Source organism: Panthera pardus, unplaced genomic scaffold, assembly GCF_024362965.1.
Source record: "Panthera pardus isolate Hobbes unplaced genomic scaffold, ASM2436296v1 HiC_scaffold_22, whole genome shotgun sequence".
NCBI classification, from domain to species: domain Eukaryota; kingdom Metazoa; phylum Chordata; class Mammalia; order Carnivora; family Felidae; genus Panthera; species Panthera pardus.
This window is the reverse complement of record NW_026526788.1, coordinates 72355190-72375719: the sequence shown is the minus strand read 5'-3', so window position 1 is coordinate 72375719 and position 20530 is coordinate 72355190. Positions and strand designations below refer to the sequence as shown.

At 35.3% G+C, this 20530-nt stretch overlaps 1 protein-coding gene across 1 annotated transcript in view; it reads right to left on the bottom strand.

Annotated features, from left to right (window-relative positions):
- Positions 1-3962: 3962 nt before the first annotated feature.
- The window catches only part of CCDC172 (coiled-coil domain containing 172), a 58506-nt gene continuing 41938 nt past the window's right edge, over positions 3963-20530 (bottom strand). Inside the window, exons 6-8 of the mRNA XM_019459551.2 lie at positions 20363-20465; positions 5943-6030; positions 3963-5108 (exon numbers count right to left, since the gene is read on the bottom strand). Coding sequence (XP_019315096.2) covers positions 5073-5108; positions 5943-6030; positions 20363-20465 — 227 coding nt within the window. The 3' untranslated portion in view covers positions 3963-5072. The remainder of the gene's footprint in view (positions 5109-5942; positions 6031-20362; positions 20466-20530) is intronic.

Sequence of the window (20530 nt, the reverse complement as noted above, 5' to 3'; positions counted from 1 at the left end):
AGTTGGGATGGCTGGATGGGAGAATAGAAGGGGAACAGAAAGAAATGAACAAGAGCGCTAATTTCAGGCTAATCAGAGATTCTTTAATATGTTGCTCTTTTTGGAAGTTTTTCTGTTAGTTCACAATCCTGCCTTAGCAAGTACTGAAACATGAATATAACACTTATTATTTGATATTTTAAGAAGATGCCATCCCTTAGGTTATCACCTTAAATTATCAATGACCACAGGGTAGCACTGAAAAAAATACATCTGTAGAAAGTATAATAAAGTGGGATGAATAGGTATTAATTTCAAGCGATATCCGGGTGGTAAATTTTCAGTAATACTTGAATTGAGTCTGTTTTATACTGATTTGCCCTTTTCTATTCATGGAGTGTAAAAGATATTCTTAGCTAATGATTTAGATTCACAGATTCTGATCGATGTTTTCTGGTCCAAAAAGGTGTTTTAAGGGATTCTCAAATTTCTCTTATATTCTAATATTTACCTGTTGTGTAAGATTTTATTATAAGCAAATTTTCAAAAGCAGTGTATTTTTAAGGCTGTTGGTACTGAAGCCCAAGCAATTAAAATGTAAATAAAGAGGCCCACTGCCCTCTGTGACTTCACACAAATCAGATTCTCAATCAAAATCTCAGTTCCTCCTGCAAAAACTGGGATATATGTTTAGTTTCCAACTAGAATCTCAATAAAGAGATTTGATTTTATTGGATAAAATTATTTCTATAAATGTAACATTGATATTTTACAAATTTTACTTGGCAATAGATTCTAGAGCTGACACTGCACTGACCTCAGGATTACTCCCATGTCACCCATTCCCAACCAGAAGCTTTCTTGTGTAAAGTCCACAAAAACTGTCAACAACCACACCATGTAATGGTGGTTTGAATTTGCAAATACTTTCTCTCAGCAATCACAAAGCCATATCCAGAAATATTCATTAGTAATTATATTTGCATCTATTAAATGTAGATTAAGAGGATTTTATTTTAACAAGATTTTATTTACCAACTAATTAAAATGACAATTTATTACAAGTATGAAAATAATTAACTTAGAATTAATAGAGTAGTATAGCTTTTCTGGTTGTAAGAGAGAAATAAAATCATTTCTCTCCCACTCTGTGGGCCTTGTTTTGCACAGCTACTTATACCAGTCATTGTTATTAATTTCACATTTTTACTTACTCTTTATTTTCCTAGACATTTGAATTCTGGTGCTGTCAATTTCATAAAGGTCTTTTAAAGATAAATGTGCTATGTATCAAAAGCAGTTGTTTAAATAAGCTTTCAGTTCTGACAGCTTTGCTCTTGATACTTTTCACAGCAGCAGCAAGGAGAGAGCATTTTACCGTCAGTCATGGCTTTCTTTGTAATGCTTCTTTTTTCTTCCTCCAATCAAAGTAAGTATGTCCTTACAACTAGCATTACCCTGCAAAATGTTTCCTCATGTTTAATGAACATGACCCTCAGTATAATGAACAACAACAAATAAACAAATGAAATCCCGAGACTCCCTTATAGAACAGGGAGAATTATTACATTATTTCCTTCATACATCAGTCAGTGTCATCTCCATATTATTTGGTCAAATGTCAGTAAATGAACTTAAAAAAAAAAGTTTCTTTGCCGGCAGGATAATTAGATCATTAGTTGGCCAAGCAGAAATTTACTTAACTTGAAAATATAATGTTTAGAAAGCACAAATGCAAGTAACTATACACTCCTACCTCTGACATTTTCAAATACAACTTCATCTTCCCCTTTCTTCCATCAAAAAAAAAAAATCTGTTGTCTTAAGATAAAAGCGCCACAAAACTCCAAGACTTAATCCCTGCTTCAGGCTAATGACAAAAAAAATTTTTCATTTTTTTAGTTCACATCCTGAAAAAAATTCCCTTGACAGAAAATGCTCTGAACTAGACTCCGAAAGGCAAATGCATTTGCTTCATTTCAGTTTTTCAGGATGACAAAGGAGAGAAGAGTCATGAAGAAACACAGAAGTTGACCTCAACAAAATCTGTTTCAAATATTAATATATTTTTTAGAACGTTGGACAACTCCAAATTTCAAATGTTATGCTAGAAATAAATATTTGAATGACAGAACACCTTACCCTTGTACACCCAGGATTAAAAATCATATCATATTTATTTCTAATCATGTCACCGCACTGCTACTGTTTTCTGGGCTGCAAATAAATGACTTATTCATAATAATGTGACACAGTTATGTATGATTGATTGGTATGAAATAGAAAGGGACTTTGTCCTCCGTGTAAGCTTAGAACAGGGCCTGTTCAGTGCCCGCTATCCGTCCATCTGCAACCAGCCAGCTGAATTACCCTTCTGGTAAGAGACTCAGTAGATTTTCTCACAGTATAATATCCACTCTACAATAAATTACCAATCCCAATTGCCTCTGTTTTAAGACATTTCTAGATTGCAGTTCATCATAATTCTATGACTTGAACCTTATTTAGGACTTTTAACCATCTCATCATAGTTTTTCAAGGTTCAAGGAGAAAAAGACAAGCAGACAAAGTACTCCTCAATTTTTGTTTCTCTTATAAGAGAAAACACTGCTATTGATAAAACAATGAGTAGTATAGAAATCTTCTTGACTCTCCATACCTTAAAGCTTTTCCTTTTCTTTGATTTTTTTCCTTCCGTTTCAATAATTAGGCCAGGGAAGGAAGAAAGGAATTTCTAGTCTAGTGGTCACGCTCCACATACTATAATTTTGTTGCCGTTTTTCCCCTAGCCAAATAGTGCCATTAATCAGCAAGAAAAATATGCAGCAAAGTATCTATACATCCTCGTATTATCCCCAACAGAGAGCTGAGAATGAAAAAGTTGCTTCTGGAAGAACTTCTGTCACAGTAAAGAACTATGGTGGCGTGCCCAGAACCTTGGAGCAGGATCACTGTTACTCTGGGTTAATTTGAGCTTTGGTTATACATCAGTACAAGGAAAATTTAGTGAATTCACTTAATGAATGAGCATTCATTTAAAAACTGCCTTTCTGTATAGCCAAAGTCTTGCTTCCAGAATAATTAAAGTCAGTCTGAGACACATGTTTACCCAGAAATTTCAGTTATTTATCCTACTTACGAGGTTTATGAATACTAACTCTTAAAAAAACTAAAAACTGACCAAATCTACTACTGATATTTTACTTTGACAGTACAGTTCAGTTTAGTACACTGTGATTTCTATTGATTGTTGTATTTCCTTTGTTTGGTAAAACTCTTCCTTTGATTACATTGATTCTAGAAGTCCCAGTTATTTTGTCTGGAATCACATGGGTAGTGCTTTGAATTACTCTAACATGTAACACTAAAGTATTCATTTGATTGTTTGAAAATTACCTTAAATCTTAAAATATGCATTTTAAGCATTCTGAAATAATGAAAATACTGCATCTTCCATTTTTTCTCAGATTCAGTTCATATGAATCCTGATTCCATTAGTGAATATTTAATCTTGACATTCTGGATGATACACATATGAAAAGATAGTTGTATCAGTAAGAGTTTATTCTGCGTATATGTCATTGCATGTTAGTTATGCAAATAAGTGGCATATCTGTAGTTTACATTAATATTTAGCTACAAAACCAATAACGAACAAAAATTATTGGTAAGTGTAAGAGGCTTTATGTGTAAGCTCAATCTGCATATTAATAATAGAATACACATTTAATAAGTAGATATTCATGAGACTTAGAATTTAGATAGATAAATGGACTAAAATAAGACAAAACTGAAGTCACGACTAATCCCAATAACCATTTTCCGCTTTATATTTGCATATAAAATAGGAAGCAACTCCCTGGTACCATTAATTTTTTTCTTCTTAAGCAAAAATAATTTACTATCAACTATTTAAGGAATCAAAATAAGAAATCACTTTTGAAAATGCAAATTACTTAAACAGATGGCAACTGCTACACATCTCAAAGGAGAATTTTAACTTTACTAATTAAAAAAAATAAGAGTACAAAACAACATACACAGAAAACTATACCAAAATAGGACTTGCCCTGAAACTAGCCCACCTCACTGTCAGTAGATAGAAGACATCTGTAAACATCTCATATTTGATGTTAAACTAATTCAACTACAGCCGCAAAAGAAAACATGATTCTAACATTTGCACTCCGAACTTTGCAATATATCCCCAAATAGGTTTTGTTCCCCTCCCTGATTCACCACAGTTTAGGGCATCGTTGGGCAATTTCCATCCACTTTTTTTTAGAAACTAGTGAAAAATACACCTTCCTAGGCAGGATTGCTAACTGTAGGAAGCTATGTGTTGCTGCAAATTTGGTGGAAATACCACGTTTGATCCAAACGTGAGTTTTAGTTGCGATGTTTCAGTCCACCAGCGAAATGAATCCTGATGGCCATAAGGAGATCATGCACCTCCCCAGGTGGATGACTTACTTCATTCTAACCAACACCGGCACTGGGAAGAGGACAGCAGGCACAAAACGCTGGGAAATGGCCGCGGGAGCCCCAGACTTAACTCTACAAAAATATCTAGAGAAAAGGGGAGAAAACTGGCTTTTGCAGATGAAAGGCCTCAGAAGACTTCTGTCAACAGACATTTTAAAGATTAGAGAAGGATTAAAATGAAAGTGAGCATCTTTGTTAGGGGAAATGGCACTGACAAAATGGGATCAATAATCTGATCGTTTCTCCCCACCGGTGTTTGACCAGACCCGAGGTAAACTGCAATAAAGAATGAACATCACAAAGTACAGATCAGCTTAAGGGTCAGGAGAGATAAGAAGCGGAGAGCACAATATCCACCTGTCCCTTTTTCTTCCTTTAGAAACAAAATCAAATCCCATAAGAAGCTTTAAAGTTCCAGCAAGTAACAAGACATTACATTTTAAAAACGCTAATATGCCAATTCTAGATATCAACAACTTTGAACATTCAGAACCTCACGTTTTCCACAAAAATCTGTTATAATGGGCACTGTTTGTGTATCCGTCACAGGATTTGATTTTAAGGTGCTTTGATCAAACCTTGGATAGCTTTGGTCAATTCTCCACAAGTTATTTGTTTTCCCGAAGATCTTTCTGTGCCAATGTCTGAAAAGAAAAATATGATAATTTTTCATGAGGAAAAATGAAATTCTTATTGAAGGAATTCCATAAAGTTCATGTAAATTTAGCACAACAATAAATGGGCTTTTCTCAATTTTATTTTTGAAAATTTTCATAAAAAATTTAAATCTTAACATAAGCTATTGGAACACTTTTAAAAGAAATGTTTACAGAAAATAAATATGAAACAAAATGTAATGTAATAAATTAAAATGACATTTTAACATATTCTAAAGCTAGCTATATATGTCTTCCATTAAAATAGAGCATGGCAAATACTGCATTCATTTTATAAACAACCAAAGAGGTTAAAAGCAATTTAAAGTGCTCCCACACAATCCGAAAATAAGTTTCCAATAATTGAATCCAAAGTTCTTGAGATCATAAAAATCTGTAATAAAAAAGTTTTAAGATCAAATATAATAAAAGTATAATTTGTGCCTATCAAAAACAAAAAGCTTTTAAGCATTATGATAGTTAAAATCCTTCAGTGCATTAATCCTCTAACAACTGTTTCAGTCAAGGGAATGTTGTGAGGTCAGGTTTGAATTTTTTTGAAACTTAGTTTGAAATTGTATGTATTCGCTTTGAAGAGAACTTGCTTTATGTAGCACCTAACTCTCCAGGAACTCAAAAGACTTCACTGATTTAGATCCTGACTTTAGCCTGGTTCGTTGGTGCAGTTTTAATTTTTGTATCTAGTGAAAATCCATGTGAAGGGCAAACCACTAGATTGACGATATGTCTCCCGGCAAGCCCATTCTCGCCAATGGGTACAATAATACTGGACAGACGTTAAAGAATCACTTGGTGGCTTACCAACTCCAGAAATTCTATTTCTGTTTGGAGAGCTTCATAAGCACTTTGCATGTCGTCTTCCTTACAAAGTTCTAATTCTTTCTTAAGTCTGTTTTAAAGGAAAAATTCACTCTATGAGTTCAGCAATAAACTTTTACAGCAAGTTTTGGTTATATGGATAGTGGCATATTTGAGTTTAACACTAAAGAGTTTGGAAAGAAATTTTAATTCTCTAAAGACTATATAAAATTTGCAGAAGAAAAAAAAGCTTCCATAAAGAAAAAGGCAGACTAAATGCATAATAGGCAATTTTAGTTAGTTAAAAGAGCATCGCAGTTTAGTGGGAAAAATATAGTACTGTCTGAAGAGCTCTGTATTAGTCCTGGCCACTAACAAGCTGAATAACTTGGCTAACTCATTTCGCCTCTCCGAACCTAACCTGAAAAATTTTAATTACAGAAAAAATTGACCTCTGAGATTTCTTCTTGCACTAAAATTAAACATTAACTTTATAGTACACATATGTAATTAGAATATATTTTAATTTTAGAGTAAGAAAGCAATACTTCTTTCTTCCAGTTAAGTCTTTAATCCTTAGAATATTCTGAAATTAAAAAAATATTTTATGTCTGTATTTCATGTAAAAAATAGTGAAAAGTCTTCCATTTCTAGCATTACAGACTTCCAAAAAGAAAAACATAAGCAAAAGCCATGAATGGCAGTTGGAGAGGTAGAGAGCAAGGGCAGCCGGGCAGGTGAGGCCAACCTAAGGGCAGATACCAAGAGCAATCCTGATCTCACAAACCTAAGCCAGTTGGGCCAGCCCCAAGGTGCAGAGAATAGATCAACTCGAACCTCTGCTGAGCTCCAACCCTTAAGGAAAGTCTGAAGGGGTCCTAGGCCAGTGGCATTCCCTGTACGCTAGGAGAAGCAAAAGAAAATCCTCTTGGAAGGAAAGTTGAACATATTTAGACCTATAGGCCTCCCACAGATTAAGAGGAAACCATGAGCTCAAAATCAGAGATCACCCAGTGTCCAAGAAGGCAAGTAAAAGTTAGAAGACACATTAAATAATAGAGTATATCCATAATATATGAAGAAGTACAAGTCAATAAGAAAAAGACAACACAATGGAAAATGGGCATACAAGCGCGTGCGCACACACACACACACACACACACACACACACCCATACACACACCTCTACCAGATTATCCACAAAATGTGCTCAACTTTGTTAGTTATCAAAGAAACAGAAAAGAAAAACACAATGAAATGCTCGACACACATCAGAATAGCTAAAATGTAAAACAAGCAACAAGTATTGACAAAGATTATGACCATATGCCATAGGGGCTGCTTCTTCATATTTGGTTGCAGAATGAAGATGAGGAGAAGTGTGGCTAACTCCCAATGAACATGTAGTGTGATTGAGAAATAAACACTCACTGCACATCACTGAGATTTAAGGGTTGTTTGCTTCTGAAGCATAATTTAGTCTAGGCTGTTGGGGGTGGGGTGGGGGGCGGAATTAGAAGGTCTGGAGAAACTGAACATTGATGGCCACTAACACTCAAAAAACAAGAGGCACAAGGCCTTCTGATGGAAAAACATTCCATCTATGCTATAGCTTTGCCAAAAAATTTCAACCTAAATTTGCTCAAGCTTTTAGATCCAATTACCAATTTCCAAAAAATATATTAGGTCAAACAAATATATTTAACCATACAATGGGAACATAATCAACTACATCCAAATTGTGGGAAACTCTACAGGATAGAAAATGTAATTTCCTTAGGGTGCCTGGGTGGCTCAGTCGGATAAGCATCTGACTTCAGCTCAGGTCATGATCTCACAGCTCATGGGTTCAAGCCCCACATCAGGCTCTGACATCTCAGAGCCTGGAGCCTGCTTCAGATTCTGTGTCTGCCTCTCTCTCTGACCCTCCCCACCCATGCTCTGTCTCTATCTCTCAAAAATAAATAAATGTTGAAAAATGTGTTTAAATCTTAATTTCCTCAACAAATAAATTACAAGTTTAAAAAATAAAAGAAAATAGGGGAGCTTCAAGATTAAAAGAGATTTAAAAGACATCAGGTCACTGTCATATGTAGACCTTATCTGGAACATAATACAGACAAACAAAAAACTGACACCTATAAATTGTAAGTGTGAATACTGACTAGATATTTGATATCAGTTAATTATTATTTGTTCAATTGCTATTAATTATTTTATGTGTAATAATGGACTCCATGGTTTTTAAAAGTTATTTCTTAAGAGACATACTAAGATAAATATATAATAATGATATGATGTATATGATTTGCTTCAAGTAATACAGAAGAAAAACAAGTGGAGACATAGATGAAACATGACTGGCCATAAATTGATAACTGTTAAAGTTGAGTGATCAGTACATAAGATTCATTATATTTTTCTTTTTTACCTTTGTATGTGCTTTAAATCTTCTAAAATAATTCTCTTAAGAAACAGAGCTTAGCAAAGATAGCAGTCATAAAGTCAAAATACAAAAATCTGTTATATTTCCGTGCACCAGCAATAAACAATTAGAACATGTCACTTAAATTAAAACCACCATTTTCAACAGCGTCCAACACTGCAAGGTACCTAAAATTAAAACTTACCAATGATGTGCAAGATCGACAAACAGAAAATTCTAAAGTTTTATTAAAATATATTAGGGGCGCCTGGGTGGCGCAGTCGGTTAAGCGTCCGACTTCAGCCAGGTCACGATCTCACGGTCCGTGAGTTCGAGCCCCGCGTCAGGCTCTGGGCTGATGGCTCAGAGCCTGGAGCCTGTTTCCGATTCTGTGTCTCCCTCTCTCTCTGTCCCTCCCCCGTTCATGCTCTGTCTCTCTCTGTCCCAAAAATAAATAAACGTTGAAAAAAAAAAATTAAAAAAAAAAAAAATATATTAGAAAAACAAATTGAGGTATCCTAAGTTCATAGACAGGAAGTCTCAGTTTAATAAAGACATAAAGTCTCTCAAAAGTAACTATGATAGTAAGTACAACTGTAGCCAAAATCACCACAGATTTTAATGGATATGATAAGTTGATTCAGAACTGTATATAAGGACACCTGGGCTGGGTGGCTCAGTCTGTTAAATGTCCTACTCTTTTTTTTTTAAGTTTTTTATTTATTTTGAGAGAAAATGGGCAAGCAGGGGAGGAGGAGGGAGGGAGGGAGGGAGAGAGAGGGAGAGAGAGAGAGAGAGAGAGAGAGAGAGAGAGAGGAAATCCCACACAAGGCAAGGCTCGATCTCAGGAACTGCGATCATCATGACCCGAGCCAATGGGACACTTAATCGAATGAACCACCTAGGAGCCCCGTTGCATCCTACTCTTGATTTCAGCTCAGGTCATGATCTCAAGGTTCCTGGGGAGAAGCCCTATGTCAGGCCCCACACTCTCAGCACAGAGCCTGGTTGGAATTCTTTGTCTTTCTCTCTCTTTACCCCTCTCCCGCTCACACATGCACACTCTCTCAAAATAAATAATAAAATAAAAACATTAAAAAAAAGAAATGTACATAAAAAGTAAACAGCCAAGTATAGCCAACATGCTCCTGATGAAGACCAAAAGAGACAAAGGGGGTGTCATACCTTGTATCATGACTCCTTATCAAGTAATTAAATAGTTAAAATGGAATAGTATGCATTTAGTAGTAATTAACACAGTCTTACGCAGAAATCAACAAAGTGACCAATGAAACAGAAGAGAAAGTATAATATGAAATATATCCACGTTATTTTATTATTTTTAATAAAAGATGTGACACTGTAGATCACTAGAGGAAGAAGAAACCATTCAATAAATGTTGCTGGGACAAGTGGTTATCCGTGTGCAAAAAAAATAAAAATGGATCTTGTTATACACATAAAATCAATTTCATATAAACTAAACACTTAAATGTGAAAGGCAAACCTTACAAATTGTTAGAAAAAATATAGGACAATATCCTTGCGATCTTAGATGGGGGAAGAGTTCTAGAACAAGACACAAAAATGCTAACCGCAACAAAAAATGACTGATAATTTAAACCACAGCAAAAGTAGGAACTCCAGTAAAGCACAACAATATAAAGAACTCCAAAACACAAAGCAAAAACAAAAAGCTTCGTAAGTTGGGAGAAGATATCTTCAATGTGTAATAGACAAAATCCAAAACTATTAAAAAATATAAAAATAAAAAACTTCTAGAAAACAGTAAAAGACAAATACTCAAAAACCCAGTAGCAAAATAAGTATGGAACATTTTACAGAAAAGAAAACACATGGTCTATTAACATGAAAAGAAGCTCAATCACATAGATGGTAGGGCAATGCAGATCAAGACCACAAAATACCATCTTACGTCCCCTGAGATTGGCAAAAGTTAGTAAGTCTGAAAATATTGAAGAAGTTGGAGATCAGTGGGAAATTTTATCACGTGCTAATGGAAATATAAACGAGTTTAATCACTTTGGAAAAATAGTTTGTTGTTATCATGTAAAGTTCAACACTCGTGTGCCTTATATGCAGCAGTTCTGCCAGGAGTAAAACTTTAACTCTTACGCGTGTGCACCAGGATGATCACCTGAGCACTGCCAGTGAAAACAAAAACTGGAAGCAACCCAAAAGTGCACTGAAAAGAGAAAAGAGTGGCGCCTGGGTGGCTCAGTTGGTTAAGCGTCTGACTTCGGCTGTCATGGTCTTGAGTTTGTGAGTCTGAGCCCCGCATCAGGCTCTGTTGACAGCTCGGAGCCTGGAGCCTGCTTCGGATTCTGTGTCTCCTTCTCTATCTGCCCCTCCCCCACTTGTGCTCTGTCTCTCTCTACCAAAAATAGATAAAATATTAAAAAACAAAAAAAAGAGAAAAGAAAGTTGTGATATATTCACATATCTACACTCAACAACATAGGTGAGTTTTAGAAACTAAGTTGAATAAAAACAGTATCATACCATTTTTACATAACTCAAATATAAACAAAAATAAACAATATGCAGACATATATATAAATGTATGGCATACATTTAAATAAATCATAAGGTAACAAAGAAAATTATATATAAGAAAATGGACTAAATGCCATATCTCTCTCACACACACACACACACACACACACACACACAAGGAAATGAAACACAGTGTAGGACCACAATTACATGTGGAGTAAGGAAGGGTATGGAATAAAGGAGGAGCCATGGCTAAATGCAAGGTCTAGTTTAGTTCACAGGCGCCTATTATATTATTATACTTCAGAACTTACACATAGTTAGGGAAGAAAAACATAATTGTAGGGATGGAAAAGGAAACAATACCCTATATATGTGAAGTTCAATGTGTTCTGTGAACTTCTATGAATTTAATAGTAAATAGGAATCCTGAAGGAATGCTTACATAGGAAAGATAGAGCAAGTTATTAATTTTTGAGCATTAGATGTTTACACAAGCATAAAAGCCTTATAATGAATATTTTTAAAAAGTGGAAAACTGAATGGAGAGTTACAATGTACTGTGGAGGCTGCTCTAAAATGTACTTCAGACCTCATTTGAATATATTTATCTTTTCAACTAAAATAGTAGAGATCTTTCTTCCCATCATACCATCCATACCTGCTCCTCCCTCTTTTCAGTTCAAACGGACCGCAGGTTGCCTAAGACTGTTTATGCCCATCAGCACTGGGCAGTGACCACTTTCCCTTTCAGTTAGCTAACAATAAAAATGAGAGACTACTGAAATTAAGGAGGGCAGTTAGAGCAAATTATAGGAAGTATTTCACTATTCAGCATATAATCAAGCTGTAGAATTTAGATCTGTACTTGAAGAAAAAATTGCTGTTGCTAGCTTTAAAAGAGGCTAGATAATAATGGTATGAATATTAATACATTTGCAGCTAGCCAAAGCCATATAATGGTAAGCAGATCTCATGCTTCAGTGCATAGACTGATTGCCTATAGGAGTCAAGAAGGACTTCCTTCACCTGCTGCACAATAACTAAGGGCAGTTTGCATTGGTTATTGTCAGCTTTCTCTGAATCATCAAATAATGACAAGGATGGGCCAATATTGCTAGTTAGCTTTGCAAAACTTATGTTCCATGTATTTTTATGATTTCCTGTGCCATTCCAATTTTTTTGTTACTTCTGAGTGCTAAAGAAAAGCCTTTACTGGAAGAATACTCTTTTAAGCTATAGGACTGTACATAAGTACTATTTAAGTGGAAAGAAGGAAAAACTTCACCCAAAGTCCTAGTACACAAACTCAAACGACACTAAAATTTAGGTATATTTCGTCACGGTCTTTTGTTTCCCTATAATAGGGACTATGTACACTTACTTCCTAGTTTTTTCTTTTGCTCAATGTTATTACTTACATTTCCCCCAGTTAATTACACATGCCAGTTCATACCATACAAGAAAAATATGTAGCGATCCAAGTGGCTACATCAGAGTTAACTTAATCATTCATTTATAAGTTGTTTTCTACGTTTTTCTACTATAAATAACATTTCTATGCACACCTTTGTACATAAAGTTTCTTCTGTACTTAGAATTGTTTTCCTTAAGACAGAGCTCAGAGGTGGACTCTTAGATTAAATGGCATAGATATTTTTAAGTGCTTACAATGATTGATTTTATGTACATAAAATTGCATTCCAAACATATGCAATGAATACTGCCACAGCAATGTATTATCTCCATACCATACTCTTGTCAATTTTGGTATGGTCATTTAAGAATGGCTTTCAAAATTTGATAGGAAAATTGTATTTACTGGTTTCAATTTGCATTTAATTGGTAAGCAGTATAACTGCATTACTATTTGACTTATTTGCCCTGTTATCCCTACTAACTTGTATAGTGTATGAGACAAAGTATGCATTCTATGCATGTTTGTTGGATAAATACATGAATAAAACTATCGACTTTAGTGTTTTCTGATTTTTCATCAGCTGATTATTTGGTAAGCTGTTATCTGTTGTTTGTCATAATGACTATAAATTTCTCCCAGTTTATCATCCCATGATGCTGACTTTTTTGACACATGAAATTTTAAATCTTACATGCTAAGTCTATTAATCTTACACTTTTTTGGTTTCCTTGATCACACCAGAGTTCTGGTGTTCACAGACACCAGAGTTCACAGACAGTAGTTCTATCTACTTTTTGCTAGTGTTTCCTTGGCTTGACTGTCTTAGTATTCCTTCTGTATATTAACTCATATGAAAATTATTTTAGTGCCACTTAAACACATACTATTTTTTAAGACATGTAGGTCATCCTCTCTCACGTACAATTTATTTCTGCAACTAGGCTTCAAAGTTGAATGTGTGAAATCAGGGTTTTGGTGTCCTAATCATCCTTTCTTCAGTCCAGGCCACAAGCAGACAGTTACGAACCTTCACAGGTGTGTCAGTCTGAACCAGAGAGATCTGTTGAGAAGGAGGTAAAAGAGAGTGGGGTCCTGCCAGCGGCTATTATTGCAAATCCTGGGCGAGCTGAATTAGGCATCTTCTTTAACCACATACTTTCTATCACCTTCCTTACCCCCATGCCAAAAGGGGTTATTCGTAAAAGTAACATGTGAAAATGGAAAAAAAAAATCTGTTTTCCTTCAAAGACACCAATGATTTTTGAAAATGATTATTGTAACATTATACATGGCTTGTACAATAAATAGGCAAAATTATTTCAAAGTTTAGGAACATTTACGAATAGTCACATTTATATCAGAATATAATGTTTAAAATAATCAATTGACTCTGTCATCAAAGTTTCCCTTGTATTTACTTAGAAGCTTTAATAACCATAGAATGTGCCAAGAGTTCACAAAACAGGAGATTTCTATTAGCTTGAAGGCTACATAATCAATGCTGTAGAGACACTTCTGTTAGTGAATAAATGATGAAGTTTTACTAGAAAAGATGCAGAGTCAACAGAAATATTCAACATAGCTAAGAATAATCCTGGAATTAAATGGAGATTTTCATTTTTTTTTATAAATGCTAAAGAGAGAGAGAGAGAGAGAGAGAGAGAGATGGTATGGATTGGCTATAGATATATAATTATTTGACTAGTATTTTCCAGAAACTTTACTGTTGAGATCTTGTTATACTTACCCACATAGAGTTCATTTTTATTGATAACACAGAGTACTGCAAAATACATGTGCATTATTTTCTCACTGTCACCTGAATAACAATTCCTGTTACTCTACTAAATAATGCTTATTCTGTTTTTTTTTAATGTTTATTTTTGAGAGAGAGAGAGAATGAGCAGGGAGCAGCAGAGAGAGAGAGAGAGACAGGAACAGATCCGAAGCAGGCTCTGTGCTTGTCAGCATAGAGCCCAATGAGGGGGGCTTGAACTCATAAACTGTGAGATCATGACCTGAGCTGAAATCAAGAGCCAGTTGCTTCATCAACTAAGCCATCCAGGTGCCCCAATAATGCTTATCCTAAATAATGTTATAGAAACACCCCCATAAGTATTTAGGGATACATGTATAAAAATGTTTTCAACTATGAAACTTTAAAAACTCTTGTACATCCATCAGAGGGAGAAAGGCTACATAAATATGGCATCTCCATGCATTAGCAGTAAAAAAGAATGACACTGATCAGTACAAACCAACATGGGAAACGTCCATAATATTTTGCTAAGTAATAAAGCAAATTGCAGCCCAGTAAGTGCTAAACACACACACACACACACACACACACACACACACACACACGACGTGTGTGTGCACACAGACACACACACAGAGATACATAAACCCTGAAAGGATGCATGTCAAACTTTCAACAATGGTTACGTGGGGGGGGGGGGGGGTTCTGAAGTAAGGTGATAAGAGAGGAGACTTTGATGTTTTACGGTTTTGTAGTGTTTGAATTTTGGATTCAGTCAACATAACCTACTCTCAAAATTTAAAAACACCTCTACACATTTGGTAAAATAAAAAATATAAATGTGTGTAAATATACACATTTATCTGTGTATCTTTTAGAGAGGCTGGGAGTGTCTGAATACCATCCTGTATTTATGCTTTCTTATAAATCGAAGTGTGACCATCAATGTGACCTCTACATTCACCTTAACTCGATGGCTTTTTCACTGAAAAGGCAACAGCACTGATTTACTACTTCATATAAATGCATTTAGAGTCTCTCAGTAGGAGGTGTATATTAACTTTTGTGCAGTTTCCATTGCAAATATCTCTTCACAAAGCCTCACTATCTTCAAATGTTCAGAAGGACAGCCCCATGCTGTTGACTCTGCAGCTCTGTTTCTGAAATAAACTTCCTGTTGTATTAAACAGGCACAAATATTGGTTATAAAAAAATGTAAAACCTTCTAGAAAGATGTTTTGTGGGTAAGAAAAATGCCTGAAATGCTTCAAGTTGTCTGGCATGTCACTATTTGGAGCAAATAAAAAGTCATGATCAAGAGCTGTATTTTGTTGACCCTGGTGTTGGGTAATAATAAAAAAAATATTTTCTGTTGGGAGTTTGAAAGGGCCCAATATATAACATTCTTCTTTCCTCGCTGAATTCTGCCCTATTGAGAAATAAGCAAAGCAGAAGATACTGCATTTACTACGAATATGGCAGATACTGGAGAATGTGGCTTATATCTGCAAGCAAAGGACTGACTAATATTGAGCCCCAGAATTAGACTAAGGTAATACACACACCATTAAAGGCACAACTGGACGCCATAAGCTTTCTCTTATGTAGTCCTATCACCGTGAAGCTTATGTGACAGAAGAGCAGAGTGGAACATACACTATGTGAGGTAGGCCACCTTCCAAAGAGACAGGCCAAAGAAAGGGGCTAGCTCCAGCTTACCTTGCCAAACTCACCAGTCAGACTGAGTTGCTCGTCCTCACCTTCGAAAAAGAAAGGAGGGTGTTGGGGAAAGGCTGGGGGGGTTAAACCCGTCAAAGTCAGGAGTGAAGAAAAGAATTCCATGGGGCTATCCCAGTGGTGGGAATATACCATGCTTTTGTAAATAACATTCAAAATAGGTGAAGGACTTTATCTTCTTTGTAGTGAAAATAAAATTATATCAATCGCTGGAACATTTGTTGAACACCATGTGCCCTTGATTGTGCTAGATGTGAGACTGGTCGAAAAATGAACAGGAAGTAGAGGGAATCCTCAGTCAAGTGGGATAGGTTGATACACATAACTATCATAGAATATGATTAATGATATAACAGAATTACAAACATATTCTCTATGAACACAGAGAAAGGAAAAGTAGAGGAGAGTTTTCATAATTTATTAGAGTCATTTATTCATTTATTTATTTAATGCCTACTATATGCCAAGCTCTGCACCGATGTCTTGGATTCTGAGTATGCAATGGTAAACTGAGTAGACAAGATCCCTCCTCTTGTTAAGCACATGGCAGAGAGAGATACTAACAAGATAAATCACATAAATATGTAGTTACAAAATAGAATTTGTGCTCTAAAGGAAAAATACAGGTTGTTATTTTAAAAAAATAACAGAGGGAGGGCTTCTCTGAGCAAACATTTCAATCGAGACCTAAAGGACAGGGTATGTTCCACCTAGGCAGGAGACATGCAGGCAAAAGGGCTGGCAGACAATTTGGGGAGAAGGAAAGGTAGATACAGAGGTTCTCAAATGGAAAAAAAAGCTTGGATTGCTTGAGGCAGCATAGTGAAGAGGGGACCATGGCTGAAAATAACATCAAGGAGATGGTCAGAGGCTACATTGTGACAAGGCCACACTAAGGACTTTAGGTTTTATTATGTTCATTATGAAGTCATTGAATGATTTTAATAAGGGGATGACATGACTCAATTTACAATGGATCAGCCTGTGCAAGAGTGGATGAGTGGGAGAGAAGAAGTAGAGAAGAGGAGAGACTTACTGTGATCCAGGTGAGAGAGGGTAGTGGCTAGAACTAGGATGTTAGCAATGGGGAGAGAAAATTGGAAGGATTCAAGAAATATTTTGCAGACAAAATCAATAAAACTTGGTTATGGATTAGGGTAGGGTGAGAATGATGAGGTTTGTAAATATGTCAAAACTGCCTGCTACATTTTAGGTTTGACCAAAACCCATAAAAAATGACACCTGAGCTGGGCCTTAAGGACTAAGTTAGATTTTAGCTCATAGAGAAGAAAGAAAGATACTGAGGTGTGAAGAAGTCCTGTGGCATATTTGGAATTCCTTAAATGGTATTCTGATGCAATAGTAGTATAGGGCACAGATTACGAAGACCTTTGAACTCCACATCCAAGTACTAACCAGGCCCGACACTGCTTAGCTTCTGAGACCAGACTAGAACAGGCATGTTCGGAGTAGTATGGTCATAGACAAAACCTTTGAACTTCTGATAAAACTTTTGTGCTTGCTTTTTTGCTTATTTAATCAGGGCAGCATCACTTCAGATCTATGATTATATCAAACTGTTGGGTATTCAGGACTGGAGCTTAGGAAAGAGAGATTCAGGACAAGTATTTGGAAATCAATCATATGTGATCATTAAAACCATTACAACATATGAGCCAGCCCATAAAGAATACAAAGGAAGAAGACAATCAATGATTAACCTTTAGGGATCCCCTGCATTTAAAGGACAGGTGGAAGGAAAAATGAGAAAGAAGCTTGAAAGTCACGAAATCCACATGGATAATATGAAGTCAAAATGTAATCGTAAGTAATTATATAATTATACCTAATTATAGAGCATTTCTATGTTCCAAACACTGTTCTTAATTTTTACTATACCCTTGTGAGGTAGGTGCTATTATGAACCTCATTTTATAGATCTAGAGACTGAGGTACAGACAAGTTAAATTGTTTGTCCAAGACTACTCACTTAGTAAACAGCAGAGCTGAGATTCCAAGGGGTTTGTAATCTTAATCTCTATGGTTACTGTCTCTTAAGAACCTGAGATTTATCATTTCTATCCTCCCTGAACTATATGAAAAAACAAAACAAAACAAAAGAAACAAAAATCACAACAACTAGATCAGTCATTATTGTACAACCTTCTGGGAGCTTCTTATGGATTAGCCCAACCTTTGATTTAAGTGTTAATCACAGCGATATTCTACAAGTTAGCTGACTTAACATGATCCCACACTCTTCAAAATAGAACCTTTTAAATAAATAAGCATCTTGGTATTTACAAACAGGAAAAGATTACCTAAAGCAGAGACCATCAAACCACTGTGAATGTAAGTACCGAGTCTACAATAATGAATGACATCACAATAGTGTCCAACAAATAACCTGAACATGGCAGATTAACTTAAAAAATCATTAAAAAAGAATTCCAATAATGTAGACAGAATAAAATATGTATAAAAATTTCCAATTACTAAAAGTAGAAACAATAAGCTCATACAAATAAGCTAACAGTAATTTTTTTTTATAATTGCTTTCTTACTGGTTCAAGTTTAATAAAAGTAGGAGTACAATTATAATAACCTTAAAATAAAACTGGTTCTCAACTGGGGACAATTTTACCCACCCCTCTCTGCCCAGGGGACATCTGGCAATATCTGGAGACATTTTTAATTGGCAAGGCTGGGGGTGGAAGGTGCTACTGGCATCCAGTGGGCAGAGGCCAGGGATGCTATCAAACGCTTAAATTGCATAGGGCTGCCCTCTCACAACAAAGAACAACCTGGTCCAAAATGTCAACAGTGTGAAGTTTGAGAAACCCTGCCATAAATATAGCATCTATACCCACAGAAGTTAAACCTGAAAATTTAGGACAAAGGCAACAGAATTCAGTATACGTTTGAACAGAATGTTCAAATGGAACAGAATATTCCAAAGTTAGGGATAAAACCAACTTAATTTTGGCCTTCATGATATTGAATAAATGTCATATCACTTCTTGCCATCATAAGACTCTTGTTATACTAATTATGAGACTTATGGCCCTATTTCCTAAAATCTTTACACTCAGTACTTTGACTTGGTTCTTTATACTTGAAATAACTTTTATAGAACATACCAGTTGGCAAAATAAGCTACACATATCAAACAATTTAAAGTGGGAACTGGTAAATAACTGCTAAAATGCAGAAAATGGACAGTGTATACAGACTGATGTTTCTTTCTATTCAAATTTCCTGTCACCATCTGTGAAGGAAAAAACACTCTAACAGACTTTGTGTGTTTAATTTTAACCCAGGGCAAATTTTTATGACTCAGTGATAAACCCACAAAACTGGAGTTCACATCGGAAGTCCTTACACTACTAACCATAATGATACCAGTGGGCATTATCATTTTTAAAAGTGTAAAAAAATCAATGAGCAGATTGTCATTACAGAAACGCATTCTGCATCACACATATCACCCAAGAGATTGATATTTCATGCTTATAAAACTTAACATAAAATTAAATTGCAAATATTTTCTCACAATCTACTAAAAGTATGGCCTAAAGCAATACACTACTAATATGAAGCATTTGTTCAGCTCTAGTGGACATATTTCTATATGATTTATATAAAAGAAGACTTCATTTGCTTCTCATAGATTCAGTAATGAGGTTTCTTTCCTTATATTTAGCCTAGAAAGTATATGAACTTCTTTGAAATTAAGCAAGAAAATATAACATTGAATTATTAATAAATAATAGTAAAATTAATAAACCGAAGTTTTTCTCCTTGTGTGTATGACTGTGTTATTTCAAACGCCAGCCTTTCTTTCATTATCCAAATGCATAAAAAGCATCTAAACGTTCCATACAAAAAATACATTTCGTTCTTTCAGCACCAAACCGGTAGTAATAAATTTCAAGAAAAATAGGAATTTGTGATTTTTCCCCCCTTAGATCTAAAAAGAGAAAAAATAATTTCAATACTTTTTAAAAAAGTTATGAATAGGGGCACCTGGGTGGCTCAGCCGGTTAAGTGTCCAACTTCGGCTCAGGTCATGATCTCCTGGTTTGTGGGTTTGAGCCCCGCATCTGGCTCTGTGCTGACAGCTCAGAGCCTGGAGCCTGCTTCAAATTCTGTGTCTCCCTCTCTCTCTGCCCCTCCCCTGCTCACCTCTCTCTCTCTCTCTCAAAAAGAAATGAACATAAAAAATATTAAAAAATAAATAAAAATAAAAAGTTACAAATAACAAAAAGGGGGGTTGTGGAACCAATACTTTTGTCTTAATCTATTGGCATGTGAATAGCACTGAGTCCATGAGGCAGAAAGATAAAACTGATTTCAGTATTATCAACCTGATACCCTGTGAAACTTACATATAGTTCTTTTTAGCTAGTGAAGCGTTTTCTCATTAGCATGTTTCATAATATACATAGAAGGAATTAATGTCTTTATTTGGAACTTAAATTACACATTCAGTTTTATGCTCAAATCTCTTTGAAAACTTGAAAAATTACTAGATTTTATACCAAAATATAATAGGCAATTCTTACCTTAAGCATTCAGCATCATTTTGAGGCTTTTCATTGATTTTTACTTTTTCTGCCTCTAGGTATTTGGTAGTACAAATGGCTTCATTCTTTTTATCTTCAGAAACTAAACAGTTAAGAAAATGCTTACAATCTTTAAAAAATAAACAGAAGAGCTACCTTCATTCATTC